This window comes from Mustela nigripes, chromosome 1 (assembly GCF_022355385.1).
Source record: "Mustela nigripes isolate SB6536 chromosome 1, MUSNIG.SB6536, whole genome shotgun sequence".
In the NCBI taxonomy this organism is placed as follows: domain Eukaryota; kingdom Metazoa; phylum Chordata; class Mammalia; order Carnivora; family Mustelidae; genus Mustela; species Mustela nigripes.
This window is the reverse complement of record NC_081557.1, coordinates 12222602-12248058: the sequence shown is the minus strand read 5'-3', so window position 1 is coordinate 12248058 and position 25457 is coordinate 12222602. Positions and strand designations below refer to the sequence as shown.

General features: G+C 36.8%; 2 protein-coding genes across 2 annotated transcripts; both read right to left on the bottom strand.

Annotated features, from left to right (window-relative positions):
* Window positions 1-9159: 9159 nt before the first annotated feature.
* Window positions 9160-10110, bottom strand: LOC132009638 (olfactory receptor 5B2-like). Its single transcript, XM_059387670.1, has one exon. It carries the CDS (start codon window positions 10105-10107, stop codon window positions 9160-9162), a length of 948 nt encoding a protein of 315 aa, XP_059243653.1. The 5' UTR covers window positions 10108-10110.
* A 12639-nt stretch (window positions 10111-22749) lies between these two features.
* On the bottom strand, window positions 22750-23694 carry LOC132009628 (olfactory receptor 5B17-like). The gene has a single exon (XM_059387660.1). It carries the CDS (start codon window positions 23692-23694, stop codon window positions 22750-22752), a length of 945 nt encoding a protein of 314 aa, XP_059243643.1.
* Window positions 23695-25457: the final 1763 nt, after the last annotated feature.

Here is a 25457-nt window from a genome sequence, read left to right as displayed (position 1 = left end):
GGGGAGGGTATGTGCTTTGGTGAGTGCTGTGAAGTGTGTAAACCTGGTGATTCACAGACCTGTACCCCTGGGGATAAAAATATATGTTTATAAAAAATAAAAAATTAAAAAAATACCCTTAAAACACAATAATAAATAAATAACAACTCAAATAAAAATGTGTAAATGATCTGAAACTTTACCAAAGAAGATAGAAATGGGAAATACACATAGGAAAAAATACTTAACAGAATTTTTTATTAGGAAAATATATATTAAAACCACAAAGATTATCATCATGTCTTTATTAAAATGGCTAAACAACCCCACCCCAAACCTGACAGTACTCAATACTCTAAAAATTTGAAGTCATAGAAATAAGTCATTTTGCATTGTGGTAATGCAAAAGAGTGCAATCACTCTGAAAAACAATCTGGCAATTCCTTCCCAAGTTATACACAGACTTGTCATATGACCCAGCACTTGCACTCATAGGTGTTTACCACAGTAAACTGAAAGTGCATGTCCCCAAAATGCTGCTTGAAAACGTATATAACTTCATGGGGAATCACCCAGACTAGAAAACAACCAGGTATGCTCCCAAAGGTGAATGGTTAAGGCAACTGGTTGAGCAGTAAATGGGATACTATTCAGTAATAAAAAGATGTGAGCTGATGACTCTTAGAAGAGCATAAACGATTTTTTAAATTTATTTGACAGAGAGAGTCACAGCAGGAGAGGGAGCACAAGTAGGGGAAGTAGGAGAGGGAGAAGCAGGCTTCCCGCTGAGCAGAGAGCCCAATGCAGTGCTCGATCCTAGGACTTTGGGATCACGGGCAGATGATTAATGACTGAGCCACCCAGGTGCTCCACACATGGGGGATTTTTAGAGTGATGGAATTATCCTGAATGGTATTGGGATGACAGATACATGAATGGATGAATTTGTCAAATTCATCAAATGGATGAATTTGTCAAAACCTATAAAGTACATCACTATCAGTGAATTTTATTCTTTACAAGTACAAAAAAATCAGCTGGCAAGTGGGGGTACCCAGGATAAAATGCAGACTATTACAAAAGAACTATGGCACTGAAAGGGGAGGGAAAAAAGAACTGATATAATATGTTGATTGGAAATTATCAACTCCACAGGCTAAAAGTAGAAGGAACATTCCAGAAAGACTATACTGTAGTTGCCAAATTTGTTGCCTATGGGGGTGCTAGTTAACAATTTTTGAAAGGCTTTACATATATAGCAGAGCTGAACAAATAAACTAGAGTTGGTCAGAGAAGAAAGGGGAAAGGCTGAAATAAAGAGGATTATATGAAAGACATCACTATGAGGTCATGTTTCTCTCTCTCTCGATATAGATATCAATACAAAGAAGTGTAGATTTGATAGATTTGTTTGTTTACACAGGTGCATACACACACACACACACACACACACACATATCTTCTGTGTCTGCCTAGAGGGTCTAGAAGTGACTCCCCAGTAGCAATGAGAACACTCAGCTCTCAGATCTTGTTTCCTAAGTATAATTCTCTAATAAAAGGAAGCAGGGCTCTTTGGACAAATCACTGATTTTACATCTGGGACAGGAAGAACACAAGATAAGCCCAGAGCAACTTGTACTTTCAGAAAGAAAAAAGCAAAAGCAAAACAAAGCAAAACAAACCAAAAACACAAAGAGAAGGACTGGGGCACATCCAAAGGAAACAGAGGTCAAAGTGAAAGTGAACCCAATGGCCAAGATGGAACAAGTTGATAAATATAACAAATAACATAATATGGAATTATAACCAGAGTATAATAACCCAGAGTATAATAAACATGAGCCATGCTGATGAGAAAAAACAAAAAACAAAGTAAAAGAAAGGAGACTTCTTTGTTTTAGAAGAATTCTGAATAGCATATTTGATACTAAAGTATCCCTGCATGAGGAGCACTAGCTGTCTCCCGGTATTTCAGAGAGAAAAATAGATAACACGATTTTTACTTAGTGCATTTATATTACACAGTTGAAGAGTTGGTAATTTTCCATAGAAAAACTGACAAATTGTTTTATTATCAATTGATCTCCTTTTCTTATACTCTGGATATTTTTTCTATCAGTTCTGAAGATCTAAATATTAACTCCTTTAGGATGTTATATTGCTCTGAAAAAAATAAGCTAATAAGTAAAGTCTACCTTTATTTAGAAATCCATTTCATATTCTTCATTTAGATGCCTGGAACAGTTTTTCAATTAGAGAAATAAAAAATCCTAGATTTTAATTTATACTCTGATCCACAATTAATTATTTTAACTTTTTATTAAAAGCTAGCCATACTCCAGCTCCCTCCTTTAACAAATTTCCCACTCTTGTGAGTATGTGTACATATGGATACTTGTATGCACTTCTCTCCATGGGTTTGAGTCTTGTTTTACATATATACTTGCATTAGAATATGGTGGGGAAATATAAACATATGAATAAATAAAATATAATTAATAAGGTTCCTGATAAGCATAATTATTAAATATTTAAGGTCCTCATGACTATACTTTTAAAATTTGGGGGGGGGAGGGCTTTTGAATTGTAGTTTTAATTGATTCTCCAAAAACCAAGCATCTGTTCATGAAAATATTACAAATGTATGGGAGAAATCTGAAATTTCTTCTAATATGACTTTCTCAACTGAAATGTTAAATCTATTTTCTTTTCTTTTTTTAAAATATTTTAAAAATTTATTTTCAGCCTAACAGTATTCATTGTTTTTGTACCACACCCAGTGCTCCATGCAATCTGTGCCCTCTCTAATACCCACCACCTGGTACCCCGACCTCCCACCCCCTGCCCCTTCAAAACCCTCAGATTGTTTTTCAGAGTCCATAGTCTCTCATGGTTCACCTCCCCTTCCAATTTACCCCAACTCCCTTCTCCTCTCTATCTCCCCATGTCCTCCATGCTATTTGCTATGCTCCACAAATAAGTGAAAACATAGGATAATTGACTCTTTCTGCTTGACTTATTTCACTCAGCATAATCTCTTCCAGTCCCGTCCATGTTGCTACAAAAGTTGGGTATTCATTCTTTCTGATGGAGGCATAATACTCCATAGTGTATATGGACCACATCTTCCTTCTCCATTCGTCCATTGAAGGGCATCTTGGTTCTTTCCACAGTTTGGCGACCGTGGCCATTGCTGCTATAAACATAAATCAGTGGCTTTCTTATACACTAATAATGAAAATACAGAAAGGGAAATTAGAGAATCAATTCCATTTACTATAGCACCAAGAACCATAAGATACCTGGGAATAAACCTAACCGAAGAGGTAAAGGATCTGTACTCGAGGAACTACAAAACACTCATGAAAGAAATTGAAGAAGACACAAAAAGATGGAAGACCATTCCATGCTCTTGGGTCAGAAGAATAAACATTGTTAAAATGTCTATACTGCCTAGAGCAATCTATACTTTTAATGCTATTCCGATCAAAATTCCACTGGTATTCTTCAAAGAGCTGGAGCAAATAATCCTAAAATTTGTACGGAATCAGAAGAGACCCCCGAATCGCTAAGGAAATATTGAAAAACAAAAATAAAACCGGGGGCATCATGTTACCTGATTTCAAGTTTTACTACAAAGCTGTGATCACCAAGACAGCATGGTACAGGCATAAAAACAGACACATAGACCAGTGGAACAGAGTAGAGAGCCCAGATATGGACCCTCAACTCTATGGTCAATTAATCTTTGACAAAACAGGAAAAAATATACAGTGGAATAAAGACAGTCTCTTCAATAAATGGTGCTGGGAAAACTGGGCAGCTATATGTAGAAGAATGAAACTCGACCATTCTTTTACACTGTACACAAAGATAAACTCAAAATGGATGAAAGACCTCAACGTGAGACAGGAATCCATCAGAATCCTGAAGGAGAACATAGGCAGTAATCTCTTCGATATCAGCCACAGCAACTTCTTTCAAGATATGTCTCCAAAGGCAAAGGAAACAAAAGCGAAGATGAACTTTTGGGACTTCATCCAAATCAAAAGCTTCTGCACAGCAAAGGAAACAGTCAAGAAAACAAAGAGGCAACCCATGGAATAGGAGAAGATATTTGCAAATGACAGTACAGACAAAAGGTTGATATCCAGGATCTATAATAAACTCCTCAAACTCAACACACACAAAACAGACAATCATATCAAAAAATGGGCAGAAGATATGGACAGACACTTCTCCAATAAAGACATACAAATGGCTATCAGACACATGAAAAAATGTTCATCATCACTAGCCATCAGGGAGATTCAAATTAAAACCACATTGAGATATCACCTTACACCAGTTAGAATGGCCAAAATTAGCAAGACAGGAAACAACATGTGTTGGAGGGGATGTGGAGAAAGGGGAACCCTCTTACACTGTTGGTGGGAATGCAAGTTGGTGCAGCCACTTTGGAGGACAGTGTGGAGACGCCTCAAGGTTTACACACTTCACAGCACTCACCAAATCACATACCCTCCCCAATGTCCATAATCCCACCCCCTTCTCCCAAACCCCCTCCCCCCGGCTACCCTCAGTTTGTTTTGTGAGATTAAGAGTCACTTATGGTTTGTCTCCCTCCCAATCCCATCTTGTTTTATTTATTCTTCTTCTACCCACTTAAGCCTCCATGTTGCATCACCACTTCCTCATATCAGGGAGATCATATGATAGTTGTCTTTCTCTGCTTGACTTACCTGGTGATTCACAGACCTGTACCCCTGGGGATAAAAATATATGTTTATAAAAAATAAAAAATTAAAAAAAAAAAAAATAAAAAAAAAAAAAATAAAAAAAAAAAAAGAAATTAAAAATAGAACGTCCCTATGACCCTGCCATTGCACTACTGGGTATTTACCCCAAAGATACAGATGTCATGAAAAGAAGGGCCATCTGTACCCCAATGTTTATAGCAGCAATGGCCACGGTTGCTAAACTGTGGAAAGAACCAAGATGCCCTTCAACAGATGAATGGATAAGGAAGATGTGGTCCATATACACTATGGAGTATTATGCCTCCATCAGAAAGGACGAATACCCAACTTTTGTAGCAACATGGACGGGACTGGAAGAGATTATGCTGAGTGAAATAAGTCAAGCAGAGAGAGTCAATTATCATATGGTTTCACTTATTTGTGGTGAACAAATTTCACATACAAGTGAAATAATATGGTATTTGTTTTTCTCTGACTGAGTTATTTTGCTTAGCATAATGCCCTCTAGTTCCATCCATGTCATTGCAAATGGAAAAATCTCATTATTTTTCATGGCTGAGTCCTAGTACACCTCTAAGTATATATATCTCAGTATACATCATATCTTTTTATCCATTCATCTGTCTATGGACATTTGGGCTCTTTCCTTATATTGGCTGTTGTGGACATTGCTGTTATAAACATTGGAGTGCATGAGCCCCTTTGAATTACTATGTTTGTTAAGATTTATTTATTTTTATTTTAGAGAGAGAGAAAGAGAACATGAGGGAGTGGGGCAGCAGGGGAGGGAGAGAGAATCTCAAGCAGTTTCCCCACTGAGCATGGAACCCAACTTGGGTTTTGATCTCACAACCTGAGATCACGACCTGAGATGAAACCAAGATTTGGATGTTTAACTGATTGTGTCATCCAGATATCCCTCTACTAAACAGTTAAAGAAAAATTAACACCAATGCTTTTCAAATTCCTCCCCAAAATTGAAGAGGCAGGAACACTCCCAAATTCATTTTACAGGGCTAGCATTACCCTAATGCCAAAGCCAGATATGCATTCTACAAAAAAGGAAATTACAGGTCAATATCCCTGATGAAGGTAGATGCCAAAATTCTCAATAAAATACTAGCAAACCTGATTCAGTAGCACATTAAAAGGATCATAAACCATGTTATCCCTAGGATTCAAGGATGGGTCAACACAAGCAAATTAATAAATATGATACATCAATAAAGATAGAAGGAAAGATGGAAGTCAGTATTTGTAAATACAAAGCAATACAGTTAACAAATGTGTCAATATTTACATGGAGAGGATTGACAATATAGAGGAGGAAGTAAAACAAAAAGGCAGGAATGGAATGGAAAGGACAAGAAGGGAGACCAACAATTCTTGCACATCTGTTCTGTTTAAGGCACTGTGCTCTGTCCTGGCTTGATCAGTTTGTAATTTTATGAGGCAGGCCTTATTTTCCTCAGCTGAAGCTCAAAACAATTGATTAACTTGCCTGTATCAGAAAAAAGCTTTCTTTTTTTTAGAATGGAATTCAAGTTGAGCTATATTCTGTTCCTAAAAACCTGTCCCAATTTTATTTTGTGCTAACCATTTTAGTGTTGATATGGAGGTTGAGTGAGGGCTCACAAGTAAACAACTCTGGAATTAAATTGTGTTAGAGCAGTTTGACAATTTTCCTCATTATATAGCTCCTCACTTCTGGTTTACTTCCAACAGCATATAGATTGACTTAAAGGAAACTTTTTTAAAAAAATTTTTTAGATTATTTATTTATTTTTCTAAGAAAGAAAGAGAGAGAGCACAAACAGGGGGAAGGAGAAGCAGCTCCCTGCTGAACAAGAAGCCTGATGTGGGACTGGATCCCAGAGTCCCAGGATCATGACCTGAGCTGAAGGCAGACACTTAACCAACTGAGCCACCCAGGGGTCCTAAATTATAGGAGACTTTCTGTATTTGTTCATGTGAATATTGCCATCTGCTATACAAGCAAATTCCAGTATTGCAGTGCCATGAGTATAGAGGTTTTTCTTGTTTATATACAGCTCAATTATTTTTTCTATGGGAAACTGAACTGTGGTTCAGTGACCTGGAGTCTCTCCATTTGGTGGTTTTACCATCTCTTGTGGTATGAACTCTCTCTGTTGAGCTGGACAAGAGTAAGAATGAGCAGAGGAATCACACAAACGTTTAGTGAGACAAACCTGAAAATAGCACACGACATACACTCACACTCATTCACAAGATCATAATCACAGGGCCTCAATTAACTTCATGAAAGCTGAAAAAATTGAGCCTACAAGCTATGTGCTCAGAAATAAAAAAGAAATAGCTGGGAAAACAATTAACTGTCCTTTCCATTCCAATGCTTTGATCAGCAAATGTCTGGTTTACATTCCCTCCATCCAGAGGACACATTATCCACTTCTACCAGGGACACAGCCTAAAATCTAACTAATCACCATAGAAGTTTCACATCCAGGCTAACAGATAGATTTAATTGCCTCTCCATCTAGTCCAGATATGGCTGCTTATGGTCTAAACACTTATGAAATAAAAAGAAAACTTAACTCATCCTATAGGCACACTCAGCAATAATTTAGACCAAAAAAAAAAAAAATCCCTCCCATTTGTAACAGACAGTAATGGAGGACCCACTGGACAGTTTACGAATCTTGCTGAATTGACATTACAAAGGCCCCCTCAATCCTGGTGATGGAAAATATTTCTTTATGAGACTGGATTTCTTTTTTCCTCTAGGCATAATTCGATTCTCTACCGTTTTCCTTGGCCTCTTATTCCAGCCACTTGAATGTTTTTTCTTAACCCTTATTCTTTACTGCCACTTCTGAAGCATATCAAACACAAAACTATGTCACACACAAAATTATCAAAAGCAGTTTATTCATAAATTTGCATCAGAGGAAACCATTTTTAGTGCTTCATTTTAGTAGGAGTTCAAAGGTGTTAGAAAAGAGAGTAAGTTCTTTGAGTAAAATGAAGAAATACTGAGTCAATGCTAAAGTGGCAGGTTTTTTTTAAAGATATGTTTTTTGGAAGTGGGAGAGATGTTCTAAGTAGTCTTCAGGTACATTTGTCACTGATTGGCTGGCTGCAAATGGACAAGAGAAGAGTTTGGACAACTTAAAAAGAGGGGGAAATCGGATGGGGAGATAAACCATGAGAGACTGTGGACTCTGAGAAACAAGCTGAGGGTTTTGAAGGGGAGGGGTGGTGGGTTAGGTGAGCCTGGTGGTGGGTACTAAGGAGGGCACATATTGCATGGAGCACAGAGTGTGGTGCATAAACAATGACTCTTGGAACTCTAAAAAAATAAAATTTAAAAAAATAAAAAGAGGAAGAATTTCTCAGTGTTAGAAATGGAGAGTTTTCGGAGACTGCTAATTTCCTGTAAGAGTTACAATGATTATCGAGTTGACACTGGTGATAGTCTTCCCTCAAAATAGAGTTTTTGTAGCTCACTTTTACCTATATAATTTGGAATTTCTGGAGTTGTTTGATGCTCAACAAAGTGATTTTTAAATCAGGCTCAAAGCTTTATTTTCAGTGAAATAGCCGTATTAAGCTACCACTTATTGGGACTCTCCATGCAAGTCAAGGCAAATAGATGAACAGGTGAATACATAAATACAAGAGCTGAATGTGGACAGTGTTTGTGAAAAATAGAGAAGACTCAGGGAAAAAGTCCATAGGAAGGGAGTGAATATTTTGTAAAGTTGCTTATGGCAAGCATCTATGGCCTCCCGGAGTAGGTAACATTTTACCAGCAATCTGAAATAAATATAAAAATTCCATACATTGGAAATAATAAATACAAAGACCCTGGGACATGGCAAGATGGGGGCTGTCCAGTATTGCCAGTAACCAGTGTGAATGAGGTGGGATGAAAGGTAGCTCAACTAAAGCATAAAGCGATAAGTGACATTAACCATTTCAAAACAGTTATTACCAAAGAAAGCCGAATACCCTTATTATTTTTTAAATGGATTTAAAAAAAAATGTTAAGAACTGTTATTCAAAATATTTAAGGTAACAATAATGTAATTACATCTCCTTTTATTCTAATGTGATTTTTTACTTTTGGAAACTGCCACATGAACGTGTTTTTTCTTTTTCAGATAACTCAGTAATGACTGAAGCATTAATCTATTGAGCTGCTATCATTATTTAACTCTGGATGGAATGTACCAACAAAGGCACATACTTCATTAAATAAATTTCATTAAAAACAATTGTTATATTTTTTCTGCACTTTAGTTGATTGGATCTAATCCTCAACTAAAGAAATAAATATTAGACAACATTTTTTTCTAATATCCCAAATGTCCGCTACCATGTGAGTTCTGGCATGCAGTAGACCTGATTGGGGTGAAATAATTTCTCTGGATCTACATCACTCATAGACTACACCTAGAGAATATTTTGCCTTTTCAACAACCTTCCTGAATGCATTCTTGGCCTCTTTGTTCCTCAAGCTGTAGACCACAGGGTTTAGCATGGGGATGACCATAGTATAGAACACAGATGCAATTTTGTCCGTGTCCATGGAATGATGGGAACTTGGCTGTAAGTACATGATGATGACTGTCCCATAAAATATGGAAACTGTAACAAGGTGAGAAGCACAGTTAGATAAAGCCTTCTGGTATCCCTCACCTGACTGTATCTTCAAAATGGTTATAAATATGAACAGATAGGAAATAAAGATAACAAAAAGTGCAAAAAAGACATTAAAGCTTGAGATAAAAACAAGAATGGGTTCTCTGATGTGTTTATCAGAGCAAGACAGAGCCATGACTGCTGGAATATCGCAGAAAAAGTGATGAACCACATTGAACATACAGAAGGAGAGGCTGAAGTTATCTCCAACATTTATAGAGGCATTTAAGACACCACAGGCATAAGAACCTATGGCAAGACGTGCACATACACCTTTTGTCATTGTGGTGGTATAATGGAGGGGTTTACACACTGCTGTGTAGTGGTCATAGGCCATTGAGGCTAAGAGGTAATTTTCCACAGTGGCAAAGACTGCAAAAAAGAACATCTGGGAAGCACATGCTTTGTAGGAGATGATCTTGTCCCCTGTAAGGAGCCCAACCATGACCTTGGGAGTGACTGTTGAGGAGTAACAAAAGTCTACCAGAGACAGATTACTGAGGAAGAAGTACACAGGAGTGTGGAGACGAGAATCCAGCAAGATCAGCATGGTCATCCCCAGGTTCCCAGCCAGAGTGATGAGGTAAATGAGGGTGAACATTATAAAGAGAGGACCCTGCAGCTCTGGGGCATTGGTTAGTCCCAGCAGGATGAAATCAGTCACCTCTGTGATATTCTTCATGGATGTGATTTGAGAATAACAAGATGTCCTATGACAACAGAAGAGAACAGAATGATCAATAAAGAAAAATTTCACAGAAACTGAAATGCATAGCATTATTTTATTATCACCATAATTTATTTTTTAACATTCTCCATTAGTAACCATGCTATGGGAGTGGCAATCCAATTTAGTGGTAACTTATCCATACATAATAGACTTTTGTAGAGGAAGATTAATCACAGAAGTTTCATCACAGATTGTCTTTCCAGCTTCTTATTTTTGTATATGAGTAAACTGAGTCAGAAGAAGGGCAGTAAGCTGTTGAAGCTCACATGCCTGGAATGGACTGAACTCCCAAATCAGGGAGTCCAAAATAACTTCCACTTCCATATCCTCAGATGTATTTCGTTTTCTCCATCATATTGATTTCATTATCTTTCATTATAGATAGATATATGTATATTTCATATTGATTTCATTATCTTTCATATCTTATTTCATTTCTTTCATTATCTCATCATATTGATTAGTTATTATGCCCATATATCTAATAAGTAAATTGACAACTAAGAGATTGAGTATTCAAGTTTACATGATTATTGATAGAACCATGCTTTAGACACCTTCAGAATGGTTCCCAAACTAAATAACATCAATGAATTTGAATTGATTTTAATCTTACTCAATTTACATTTAATCATGGTATCCATTCTTCCAAGCTTAATGCAGTAGAACAATCCACAAATATATGCATACACATGCAGTGAGATAAATGCAACATTAGAGAAAAATACAGTCTATAAAAGCAAAAAAAGATACAGAATTGGATATAAATATTGTGCTCTGGGTGAAGTGCATGTGCATCTACACAGAAGAAGTCCCATTTACAACCTGGGAGACACTGATCCTAAGCTAAGTTTCCCAAGTTCATTTTATCCATCAGTGAAGTGAAGGTAATATGGGAACCTACCTGCATGTTCCTGTGAGTGTTCAGTGAGGTAATCATGGCAAACAGCTCTCATAAAGTGTGTATTCAGCCCCATCCTGATGAGTTCTACCTGTAATATTACAAGTAGGGTGACATAATGGTGTCTGTTGGTGTAGGAAGTTTGGTAGTGACATGCATGGCTTCAAGGTGTCAGTGCTTTTTGATGTCTGGTAGCTTTTCTCTGACTTGTATTTTGTCTCTTTCTTTCTTTCTTTATTTTTTTTTTAAGATTTTACTTATTTATGTGACAGAGATATACACAGTGAGAGAGGGAACAGAAGCAGGGGATGTGGGAGAGGGAGAAGCAGGCTACCTGCTGAGCAGGGAGCCCAGTTATGGGGCTCAATCCCAGGACCCTGGGATCATGACCTGAGCCTAAGGCAGACGTTTAATGACTGAGCCACCCAAGTACACTTGTATTTTCTCACGTACTGTGTTCACCTAGATCTTTTGTTTGCCCCAGTATTTCTCATTCCGTCCTACCTCTCCTGTGTTAGTGGTTTGTTAAACATTCTGTGTAAGAACACTCACACTGATCTCTTTTGCTTAATTTCTTCCTTTTGATCCACATTTTAGCAGGGGTTGAAAGATTCCTATTTCATTTTAGACTCATTCTCGCTGTTATTATTGTCAACACTTACCAGTTCATAACTATTGAAATTTGAAAATCCACAGCTGCGGATTTGACTCTAACTCTGCAGATTGTTCTCAAGAAAGCACGATGTTTAAAATTTTTTATGTATATTTGAATCTTTGGAGGTGCATCCAAACAGTACCTACAAACAGTAGGTAACTACTGTTTGCTACCATCTTCCTCCTGGCCCTTCCACATACTACATGTCTGGAATTTATGGTATTTTTGGTTGTGAACCCACCACTCAATAATATTATAAGCTATAATTTCTTATTTAGCATTTGCTATGTTTTATGACAACTGGAACGTTCTTACTGGGTCCTCATGGATAACTCAGTATAAAATTTCTATCTCAAAATCCTTAACTCACTCATATGTGTACAATGATTTTTACCATGTAAGAGAACATAATCACAAATTCCAGGATTAGGATGTAGGCATACCAGGAAGCATTATTCTGACTGCCACAATGGGTATGAAAAGGATATATAATAGGTAAATTATCTAGAGAGTTAGAGATTGTTGAAGCTGAGACACCTTCACAGATCTTGTGGCCAAGTTTCTGATTGTATATAATAATCAACAGAAGAGCAGAAAGAGGTGTTAACTTCTCCATGGTCACATATCTGGAATGAATCTGTTCCCAAATCAGATTTCTGGGGATTAATAATAACTGTACTACAGTGCTTATGTGATAGTTTATCTCCTAGATAAACAGAAATAAGAAAATTCAGACAACCAGGCAGGCAAGTGGACACCAAAGATGAAAGATGGCAGGATGAGGAATGGATGGATAGATGGACAGAAATAACAGAAGAGTAAGGGGTATAAATTGTGTATGCACACACAATAACAAAGACACATACATATAACCTAATGTACAATTAAGAAAATGAAGGATTCAGGATGCCTGGGTGGCTCAATCGGCTCGGTCATGATCCCAGTGTCCTGGGATCGAGTCCCACATCGGGTTCCTTCCTCAGTGGGGAGCCTGCTTCTCTCTCCGCCTCTGCCTGTCACTCTGCCTGCTTGTGTGCACTCGCTTTCTCTCTCTCTCTCTGACAAATAAATAAACAAAAAAATCTTTTAAAAAAGGAAAATATAGTATTCAAGAAATCATGTGTCTTCTTAAAATTCTACACCTAGTACGAAATGTTTAAGATATAAAACTATATCTCACTGATATTAATGTGTGTGGCTTTAATCATTGCATTGTCAAATTTTTTAGATACTCAAGTAATAGAAGGGCAGGTTGTATGGAAATGGTATTAAAACTGGAGTTCAGGGGCGCCTGTGTGGCTCAGTGGGTTAAGCCACTGCCCTCAGCTCGGGTCATGATCTCAGGGTCCTGGGATCGAGTCCCACATCAGGCTCTCTGCTCATCAGGGAGTCTGCTTCCCTCTGTCTCTCTCTGCCTGTATCTCTGCCTACTTGTGATCTCTGTCAAATAAATAAATAAAATCGTAAAAAAAAAACCTGGAGTTCATGGAGCACTGGGTGTGGTGCAAAAACAATGAATACTGTTACGCTGAAAAGAAATTAAAAAGAAACGAGAAAAAAAACTGGAGTAAGGATCTTGGTACTTAGATGATGATCCTTCTAGAATCTAAAGAGTGTCATTTCATGATGCTTGGTTAGTTATCCGTCAATAACATGTCAACACAAAGTAAACAGGAGAGATTTACCACCTATTCAATCGAGTACAATCTATCATAGTTGCTGAGTAAGCCCCAGTTGATGGTTTTTCTTTTTTTCTAATGCAAGTATCCGATTTATGCTTGATGTCTAGACATCCACTCAGAGAGGCAAACACTTCAAAGATTTCTATCTAGAATAAGCACATTGCCAGCCACCAGATAAAGAGCCAGCTCCCCACCCCCTTGAGTCCTTGGTTTTAGAGATCTTGGTTGGTTTAGATAACCTACCATCTGTGCCACTTACTTTTCTCTTCCTATGCTTTAAATTCTCTTTTATGTATTAAATTCTTCACTAAAGAGCGAACCCAGGATACTCTAGGCTCCCATCCTTCATACCAATAAAAGCAGAACCCAGGCCTGCTCTCTTTCTCTATCCATGATCTTCCTATGTGGCCTCAGGTGTACCATGTGATTTCCAGGACCTGTGAGTAATAAACCTTGTCTCTTTCAGAGTTACTTGGTGGTTTTTGCTGAGCATGTCTTGCAATCATTTTAAGAACCACAAGGGTCTATCCAGCCACAATATTGGTTATCAATAGCCTTAGAACAGCACAAAACAAAACATTTATACTATCCTCCCTCTTAAGGAAAGCAGCAGGAAATATCATAAATTCTACACTACTCTCTGTTGATTAAAATGTTTTTACATTTGAATCCTACTTAAGACTGTGTTTCAGAAAGTGTCCAAAAAACTAGATACGAGCTCAAAAACTCATAGAAGAGGTAGCTGCCCCAGTGCTTCTGCATCCATTACATTTTTCACTAAAAATATATATCCAATATAGAAGCTTACCTTGTTCTTGAAAAGAAGGAAAAGACAATCCTGAACTGTGAGTCTGAAATCAGAAATTCAGACCTGCAAGAATGTATAAACAATTTTCGAGCATATCTCAGATATTGGTCAAAATGTTCCAAGGTGTCTGAAAAATGTCCCAAGGTGTCTGAGACATGGAGAAATAAAGAAGGATCATGAACATGGAGCTAGGAAGCCAACTCTCAAGTCTTGCAATTACCTTGGATTTTTCTTTGTGTTAGGAGGGTCTTTACCTTACACTGAGCTCAGTTTCCTTGTTAATGGCATAGAAAAAATAAAATCAATTCTCCCCTGATTTCACAAAATGTTATCTGTGAATGAGTGTGGGTCTATGAAGATATTTTGTAGAGGTTATCCTTTCAATATAGAATAATCTAATTATTATCTTGGGGTTTCCCCCCCAGCTCTGGTTGCAGAGTCACTGCCAACTCTCCATTCGGGGAAAGACTGCTGTGTGTACTAAAAAGCGTTAGCATTAATTTGCATAAATGGTGACTGAATGGGTATACTCAGGGTCTGGTCCCTTTAAAATATTTTCAGGTGGAGTCATGATATGATTTCAGAGCCTGATGAATGAGAACCAGGAGAAATATGTAGGCATAAAATTCCTACGGGATGTGAGCCCAGTGATGGGTATTAGGGAAGGTATGTACTGCAGAAGCAAACAACGAATCATGGAACACTACAACAAAAACTAATGATGTACTGTATGGTGACTAACGTAATAAAAAAATTTTTAAAAATTTCCTAGGGGACAGGCCCCTATGAGGGCAATCACTTCTATCTAGGGAAGAAGCAATTAAACTGAATATAGGCATATACTTTGTTGCATTGAGTAGCACACAGATGCATTTGTGAAAATAGTTTTCCTTGCCAGGGTATGTGAGTGGCTCATTTGGTTTAGCATCTGCCTTCTGCTTAGGTTGTGATCCCAGGGTCCTGGGATTGGGTCCTTCACTGGGCTCCTTGCTCAGTTGGGAGCCTGCTTCTACCTCTGCCTGTCCTCTAGACCCCCTATCCCCACCTCGGCTTGTGCATTCTCTCTCTCTCTCTCTGAGACAAATAAATTAATAAAATCTTCAGAAAAATTTTTCCTTCCCTCAATTTTATTAAGTTGTCATTCAGTACATAAATACTGGGTATAATATTTTTGCATTTTTTTATATTATTGATATTTACAATATGTTCTAAAAACATTTTGGTTTTGGTTTACCATCTATTTTATTTATTTCACTGTTTCCTCTTTCCATTATTTTACTTGTTATAATTAAATTGTAAGCTACTGGATTTTTAGAGATCAATAAATGAAATCCCTGTTTTTCTTTCTTGTGTTTACAACAAACCGACAATATGGCACATTGGCCAAAAATATGGAAAGTAAATTCAGCCTTAATACTAAGAAATCTGTTCAGAAATTCAATTCAGGTCTGTAGACAGATGGACTTCTATACTACCCTGAATTACCCTGTCACAACAGATGCTCTTAATGCTCTATCCACATCCCCCAGGCATTCACGTGGCTCCAAAAGTGAGAGTTGGGGACTCAAAAAAACATGAATAGGTGGTCAAAGGTACAAGTTATATGATAAATAAGTTCTGAGGATATGATGTACATCATGAAAACTATAATTAATAATACTGGTATATATATTTGAAGGTTTCTAAGATATTAGATCTTAAAAGTTGTCATAATAAGACTAAAAAAAAAAACCTTGTAACTATGTGAGGTCATACATGTTAGCCATTGTTATGGTCATTTCTTTTATTCCATGACTTTATATATTATTTTACTTAAATTCAAGTTAGTTAACATATAGTATCTTATTAATTTCAGGGTAGAATTTAGTGATTTATCAGTTGTATATAACATGCAGTGCTCACTATGCCAAGTGCCCTCTTTAATGTCCATCACCGAACCCAACCTCCCACCCACCTCTACTCGAGCAACCCTCAGGTTTTTTTTTTTTTCAGTCCATAGATAAATTACTCTCTTAAGGCTCATTTCCTTCTTTGTTTTTATCTTATTTTATTTTACCTTACCTTCCTCTGGGTTCATCAATTTTGTCTCTTAAATTCTACATATGAGTGAAATCATATGGTATTTGCCTTTCTCTGACTGACTTATTTCGCTTAGCATAATATACTCTAGTTCCACCCACATTGCTGCAAATTGCAAAATTTTATTCTTTTTCATGGCTGAGTAATATTCCTGTGTGTGTGTGTGTGTGTGTGTGTGTGTGTGTGTGTGTGTGATGTGAGATACATATATATCCCACATCTTTTTTAACCATTCATCTGTTGATGAGCATCTGGGCTCTAGTTTGTCTATGGTGGACATTGCTGCTGCAAACATTGAGGGTTGCAATTATTTCAAATAATTATGTTGTGTCTTAAAATTACATTATGTGTTATATCAATTACATCTTAATAAACTAGAAAGAACAAAATTTGAATGGTCAATGTAATTAACCAGATTGAGGAGAAAAAACACACAATTATATGATTTATTACTTCATAAAAAGTATTTGCCAAAATCTCCAATGACTTCATGATAAAAGCAACTAGAAATCTTAGAAGTGAACTTCTTCAAAATTATAAAAAGCATTAATGAAAAACCCACAGCAAACATCATACCTGAATGTGAAAGAGTGAAATACTCCCCTATAAGATCACATGCTAGACAGTGTGCCTGCTTTCACCACTTTTATTCAAAGTTGGGCTGAAAGTTCCATCTAGAGTAATTACACAAGACAATAAGAATTATAAGGCACATAAATTGGAAAGAAAAAAATCACATGATTTTCAGATGATATGATCTTATATAAAGAAAACCTAAACAATGTGCAAGAAACTATTAGCTAATAAACTTATTGACCAATCAAAAATAAATTGTGCTTACATATACTAGCAATAAACAATCCCAGAGAAAATTAAGGGGAAAAATTCCACTTAAAACAGCATCCTTATGTTAAAATACAGAGGAATAAATTTAACCAAGGGATGAAAGGGATGGGTGCCTGGCTGGCTCAGTCAGTTAAGTGACTGCATTCAGCTCAGGTCATGATGCTGGAGTCCTGGGATTGAGTCTTGCATCAGGCTCCCAGCTCCACAAGAAGTCTGCTTCTCCCTCTCACCTTCTCCTCGCTCATGCTCTCTCTCACTGTCTCTCTCTCAAATAAACAAATACAATCTTTAAAAAAAAAAGGGGGGGGGGAGGAAGGGCTTTACACTGAAACTACCAAATAAAATTGCTGAAATTCAAGGAGGCCTAAATAAATGGAAAGACAGTCTATGTTCATGGATTGGAAGATATGATGCTGTTTACTGGCAATATTATCCAAAGCGACCTAGAGAATTAATGAAAATTCATATCATACTAAAATGGAATTTCAAGGGACCATGAATAGCCAAACAATATCAAGAAGGACAAACAAAGTATGAGGACTCATACTTCTTGATTTCCAAACATAATACAAATATGAAATAATCAAAGAAATTTGATATTGCCTTAAGGATAGAGACATAGATCAACTGACTAGAACTGAGAGACAAGAAATATATATATATATGTATATATATATCATGTATATATATATATTTCTTGTTTATGTGTGTGTGTATATATATATATATATATCCAATTGATTTTTGACAAAGATGTTAAGTCCAGTTAATTGGAAAAGAAGTCATCAACAAATGGTGCTGAGACAACGAGATGCCCAAATTCAAAAGAATAAATTTGGACCCCTTCCACACTCAACATATAAAAAAACAGCTCAAAATGGCTGATGACCAAAATATGAGATCTAAAAACATAAAACCAGCAGAAAATATGGGGAAATGTCTACACATTGGGTCTGGAAATTGTTTCTCATGTATTACACCAAACACAAGCAACAACAACAAAAAAACATGCTTCTCCATACCTTCACTTTCAGTCTGGATGTGTTCTTAGATTCAAAGAAGGACCATCTGTACCCCAGTGTTCATAGCAGCAATGGCCACAGTCGTCAAACTGTGGAAAGAATGAAGATGCCCTTCAAAGAAGATGCCCCTCAACAGATGAATGGATAAAGAAGATGTGGCCCATATATACTATGGAGTACTATGCCTCCATCAGAAAGGATGCATACCCAACTTTTGTATCCACATGGACAGGACTGGAGGAGATTATGCTGAGTGAAATAAGTCAAGTAGAGGGAGTCAATTATCATATGATTTCGCTTATCTGTGGAGCATAAGGAATAACACGGAGGACATGGGAAGATAGAGAGGAGAAGGGAGTTGGGGGAAATTGGAGGGTGGGATGAACCATGAGAGACTGTGGAGTCTGAGGAGCTAACTGAGGGTTTTGGAGGGGAGGGGGGTGGGAAGTTGGGTGAGCCTGGTGGTGGGTATTGTGGAGGGCATGTATTGCATGGAGCACTGGGTGTGGTACATAAATAATGAATTTTGGGACACTGAAGAGAAATATAAATGAATAAATAAAAATTTTAAAAAGAAATTTAAAAAATGGGTCTACCCCATGGCCCTGCAATTGCACTTCTGTTTATTTACACCAGAGATACAGATACAGTGAAATGAAGGGCCATCTGTACCCCAGTGTTCATAACAGCAATGGCTACAGTTGCTAAACTGTGGAAAGAACCAAGATGCCCTTCAGCAGATGAATGGATAAAGGAGATATGGACCATATACAATGAAAGATTATGCCTCCATCAGAAAGGATGAATACCCAACTTTTGTGTCAACATGGACAGGACTGGAGGAGATTATGCTGAGTGGCATAAGTCAAGCAGAGAGAGCCAATGATCATATGGTTTCACTTATTGGTGGAGCATAAGGAATAACATGGAGGACATTGGGAGAAGGAGAGGAGAAGTAAGTTGGGGGAAATCAGAGGGGGAGATGAACCATGAGAGACTGTGGACTCTGAGAAACAACCTGAGGGGTCTGGAGGGGAGGGCATAGGGGGTTGGGTGAGCCTGGTGGTCAGTATTAAGAAGGGCATGTATTGCATGGAGTACTGGGTGTGGTGCATCAACAATGAATCTTAGAACACTGAATAAATAAAATAAAATTTAATATTTAAAAAGAAAGAAAAGAAGAGTGGATTTCAAACTTTTGTGTATCAAAGTATGTTTTCAAGAAAGTGAAAAGGAAATCTACAGAATGGGAGATAAAATTTGCAAATCATATTTCTGACAAGGACATAATATGTAAGATATATAAGGAACACAAAGAACTCAACAACAGAAAAACCAATAGCTCAGTTGAAAAATGGACAAGGCACCTGAACAGACATTTCATTGAAAAAGATTTACTACAAGCCAACAAGCCCATGAAAATATGCTCAAAATAATGGGCATTAAGGGAAAGTAAATCAAAATCACAAGATACATTTTCACACCCATTAGGATGGCTATTATTAAAAAAATGGAACTAACAACTTGTATCAAGAATGTGGATAAATTGGAACCATTGTACATTGTTGATGGGAATGTAAAATGAGACAGATGCTACTGAAAACAGGTTGGTGGTCTTCAAAAGTTAAGCATACAATTATTGCATTAACCAGCAGTTCTGCTCATAGTAATATTATCAGAGAATGAAAACAGGTCCTCACACAATACTTGTGCATGAATGCAAATAGTCATGCTGCATTATTAACAATTGCCAATAGGTGAAAAACACCGAACTGTCCATCAATTGAAAATGGATGAAAAGATGTGGTATATACATACAATGGAATATTATTCAGCCATAAAAAGAAATTAAGTACTGATACAGATGCACCACAGATGAGCCACAAAAACATTAAACTGAAAAAAGAAGTCATACATTTAAAAAAATCACATATTATATGATTCTATTTACATGACATATTCATGATAGGTGAATCCATAGAGATTGAAGGCAGATATTGGTTCCCAGGGGCAGGGGGCCTTAATGGGTGTAGGGTCTTTGTGAATGAAAAAATCTTTTGGAATGAAATAGATGTGATGGTTGCAGAACACTTTGAATGTGCCAAATACTACCGAGTTGCACACTTTGTTTATTTTTGTTATTGAATTAAATTTGAACTGATTTAGTTATGTTAATCACACATAAATTAAAAGAGGAGAAGGATAGAGAAATTAGATGATAGGAGGAGAAAATAATGTGACCACAAAAGTAGAGATTGAACTGATGGTAATAAAACCAGGAATATGGGTCAGCCATCTGAAGATGAAATATACAAGGGACAGAGTCTCCCCTTGACACTCTGGAGACTGATGCTTTTATTTCATCCCAGTGAAACTGATTTCCAACAACTGGCCTCCAGAGCTGTGAGAAAGCAAATGTGTGTTATTTGAAGGCCCCAGAGTGTGCTCAATTGTTACAGCAGCCATAGGAAACTTGTATAAAATCTTTATGATCTTTGTTGTGTTCAACTGTATTCTCAATTTAATGTGTGACTGCAGCATAACCTAATGTGTTCAGTTGTTTGTGTTCTGTTTTTACAAACAGATACTGAGTTTCTCTGGTTCCTCTTATATGCAGCTTTTCATTCCTTAAAATCTTTTACTGAGCCTCAACTCTGATCTAGGCCTGAGTCTTTGTTAGACACCAGACAAGAAATTGTACTAGGATGCATAGAACTTTTATTTTAATGGGGAAAACAAACAAACAAACAAAAAGGAATAAACACACAAAAATGAATATACAATGTTTTGATCAGTATCAAGAAGGAAAAGATGATAGATGCAAATATTTGTTGGTTTTTCCATGTTACTTTGTTTCTACACAAGCTCACATTTCATTAGATACTCTTGAGTTCTATGAAATAGACGTTAGTCTAGGTTCTGAGAATACATACCTAAGTAAGATAATATTTTTGGTCTCCAAGGTTTGCAATTCAGTACCAAGTTAAACCTACGAAAACAAACCAATATAATCTATAAACGTTTTAATAGTTCTATGGAGAAGGTTGACAAATTAGATTAATGAAAGGATAAGAAAAGGAATAGAAGGGAAAGGATGCAAATACATTTTGAGCAGCTACTCTGTTTCAAGCACTGTGCTAAGATTTGGCTCATTCAGTACCCATTTAATATAAGCCTGTGAAACTAATGGGCATTAGTTTCCCCATTAGAAACTCAGAACCCTTAAATAACTGGCCCTATATCATAAAGTCTGGCTTGGAATGAAATTCACATTGAATTTGTCCTCTCTCCAAAACCTGTGCTAATTTTATTGGAGCTAGGCACTTTGGGTATGATATGGAGGCTGGGTGAGGATTCACAAAGAAATCATTGTTGAATCAAACTGTATTGGAGAAATTGATATTTTTTTCCAGGCTATATCTTCCCCAATCCCACAACAGCATCCAGATGGTCATATGTGAAGCGCTCTCTGTCTGTTAGTGTAAATAATATTAGCTGCCAACAAGCAAACTCCAGAATGGCAGTGGCATGACCACAGAAGTTTTTCTTGCTTGCATATGGCTCCATTAGTTGTTCTGTAGGAATGTATTCCTACATTCATTTGTACCAGTTCTTTCCATTTAGTGGTTTTGTCATCACTTGTGGTCTGAATTGTCTTCACCCAGCTGGTGATGAATAGAATGAACAGGACATCACATGGGGAGGTTCATGGGCAGACTTGGAAGTGGCATATATGACCTGTACTCACATTCCATGGACAAGAACCAAGCACATGGTCAAATTAACTATATGAAGTGTGGAAACATAGAGCCTATGTATGTTTCCAAGAGTAAATATAGTTTGGAAAAGAACTAACCAGTATTTTCCATTGTAAAGCTTATGAACATCAAATATCCATCTTACACTTTCTCTCATACAGAAAATTTATTATCCCCTCCATAAAGGAAACAACATAAATCCCAATTAACTAACACAGAAGCACAATGTCCAGGCTTTCCTACAGGTTAAATGGTCTTCTCTACCCAGGCCATGTGTGGCTCCTTGTTGTCCAGCAATTATACAAAGAAAACATAGTTCATTCCACATTCACACCCAATAAATAGTGTTGGGCCTGAACAAAGATAATTGGGGAAAAAAGAGCCTCCATTCCGAACAGTCAGCAAAGAAAGACACATAAAATTTCAGTTTAGAAAATGTTATGGAATTGACAGTAAGTAGTCTGCTCCACCTGGTGACTGGATATATGACCCTGACTTTTCTTCCTGGGGAAAATTCCATTATCCACTGTTTTCCTTACTACATGTTCAAATCTTTTAAATTTTTTTCTTATCCATTATTTTTTATTACCATTTTGGAAGTACATCAAGGAAAAACCTAAGTGTAATACAACAATAACAAGGAAGGTTTATTCATAAACTGCTTTCATTAAAAAATATCATATTTGTTCAGCATTTCAGATGCTTGTACCTGTTATTAAATTAAATAAATAGACAAAATTCGAGTGATTGACATGTTTTAATACTCTATATGGGCATGAATATTGAGTTATGACATGGAGAAGATTTAAGTGGGATGAAAAAACTTCTGTGAATTCTAGATCACTAGAAGATTAATCCTGAAGAATATCTTGTCTTCTCAAAACTCTTCTTTATAGCATTCTTGACCTCTTTGTTCCTCAAGCTATACACAATAGGGTTCAGCATTGGGATGACCATAGTATAGAACACAGATGCAATTTTGTCTGTGTCCATGGAATGATGGGAACTTGGTTGTAAGTACATGACAATGACTGTCCCATAAAACAAGGAAACTGCAATAAGGTGAAAAGCACAGGTAGACAAAGCCTTCTGGTATCCCTCACCTGACTGTATCTTCAAGACAGTAATAAATATGAACATGTAGGAAATCAAGATTATAAGAAGGGCAAAAAAGATATTAAAGCTTGAAATAAGCATGAGAATCAACTCATTAATGTCTTTGTCTGAGCAAGTCAGAGTCATGACTGCTGGAATATCACAGAAAAAATGATGGACCACATTGGACATACAGAAAGAGAGACTGAATGTATCTCTAATATCAATAGCAGCAGTTAGAAAAGCAAAGACGTAAGAGCCTATGGCCAGACGAGTGCATACACCTGTCGTCATGGTGGTGGTGTAATGGAGGGGTTTACACACTGCTGCATAGCGGTCAAAAGCCATTGCAGCTAAGAGGTAGTTTTCCACAGTTGCAAAGAATACAAAAAAGAACATCTGCACAGCACATGCATTGTAGGAGATGACCTTATCTCCTATAGGCAATCCAGCCATGACCTTGGGAGTGACTGTTGAGGAGTAACAAAAGTCCACCAAAGACAGGTTACTGAGGAAGAAGTACATGGGAATGTGCAGACGAGAGTCCAGCAGGATCAGCATGATCATCCCCAGGTTCCCAATCAGAGTGACGAGGTAGATGAGAGTAAACATTAGAAAGAGAGGACCCTGCAACTCTGGGGCATTGGTTAGTCCCAGCAGGATGAATTCTTTCACCTCTGTGTTATTCTTCATATCACAAGATGTTCTATGGCAAAGAAAGGAACACAATGATGAATGAAACTGGTTGCACAGAAATGGAAATGTACAAGCATTATTCTATTAGAGCAATAATTTGTTCTTTAATATTCTCTATTTCTAAAGCATGTCATGGCAACCCAATTTAGTGACAACTCTCTCTAGAGTAATAAGCTTTTGGATAATGAGTGTCCTTACAGATCACCTTCCCAACTTCTAGATTATGTATATGAGTATACTGAGTTGCAGGAAAGGCTAACAAGTTATCCAAGTTCACATGTTTGGAATGAATCCATCTCCTATATCATATCTTTTATTTTTTTTTTAATTTTTTATTTTTTATAAACATATATTTTTATCCCCAGGGGTACAGGTCTGTGAATCACCAGGTTTACACACTTCACAGCACTCACCAAATCACATACCCTCCCCAATGTCCATAATCCCACCCCCTTCTCCCAAACCCCCTCCCCCCAGCAATCCTCAGTTTGTTTTGTGAGATTAAGAGTCACTTATGGTATCTTTTAAATCTAACAACTTACACTTCCACAGTGTTCTCATGCCAGGTGCTTTGTATGTGTATATTTATTTAATCTTCTCATCAGTCCTATTAGATTGTTTAGTTATTCCTCTCCTATAGATACCTAGTAATTTGGCAACTGAGAGATCAAGTAGTTTATATAAGTTTAGTTAGGTATTAATGGACAAAGCCAAGCTTTAGACACAAAAGGATTCCCAACCTAAGAGTTGTTAATAAATTTTTTAATGTAATTAGATTTTATTTAAACTCTCTCAGCCATGTTTCATATTTTTCAAGGTAGAAGCTTTGCAAATATTTATCACATTTAACTCTATTTCATGTTTTTGATGCTATTAGAAATAATGTAAATTTAATTTCTGATTGTTTATTGCTAGTATATAGAATTACCATTGAGTTTTGTATATTGACCTTCTGACCTGCAAACTTACTCAATTTACTTATTACTCTTGCTAAGATTTTTGTAGATTAGATAAAATTCTCAATGTATACAATAATGTCATCTGCAATTAAAACAAACTTATTTTTTCTTTACTATCTAATTGCCTTTTTAAATTGCTTGTCTTATTGCACTAGTTTCAATCTGCACTAAAATGTCATATAGAAGTATTGAGAGCAGACATATATTCTTGGCTTTAATTGTTTTTATTAGAATTTTTCTTTCTTATTTGTTTTTATTTTTTTTAATTTATTTTTTATTTATTTTCAGCATAACAGTATTCATTATTTTTTCACCACACCCAGTGCTCCATGCAATCCGTACCCACCACCTGGTACCCGAACCTCCCACCCCCTCGCCACTTCAAACCCCTCAGATTGTTTTTTAGAGTCTATAGTCTCTCATGGTTCACCTCCCCTTCCAATTTCCCCCAACTCCCTTCTCCTTAATGAAAAGCATGGTGTCTCATCATTTAGTATAATGATACCAGAAGATTATCACAGATGTTCTATATCAGGCTGAGGGTATTCCCTTTTATTTCTTGTTTGTTGAATTTACTTTGGGGGGGGTATTGGAGAGGGCACGGATTGCATGGAGCACAGGGTGTGGTGCAAAAACAATGAATACTGTTACACGGAAAATAAATTAATAAAAAAATAAAACATATTTTGACATGTAATGAATTTGAATTAACCTTAATTTCATTCAAATTTATACTTACTTGTCTCTATTGTGCTGAACTTAATGCCTGGAATAGAATAGTTACATAGTTCACAGATAAAT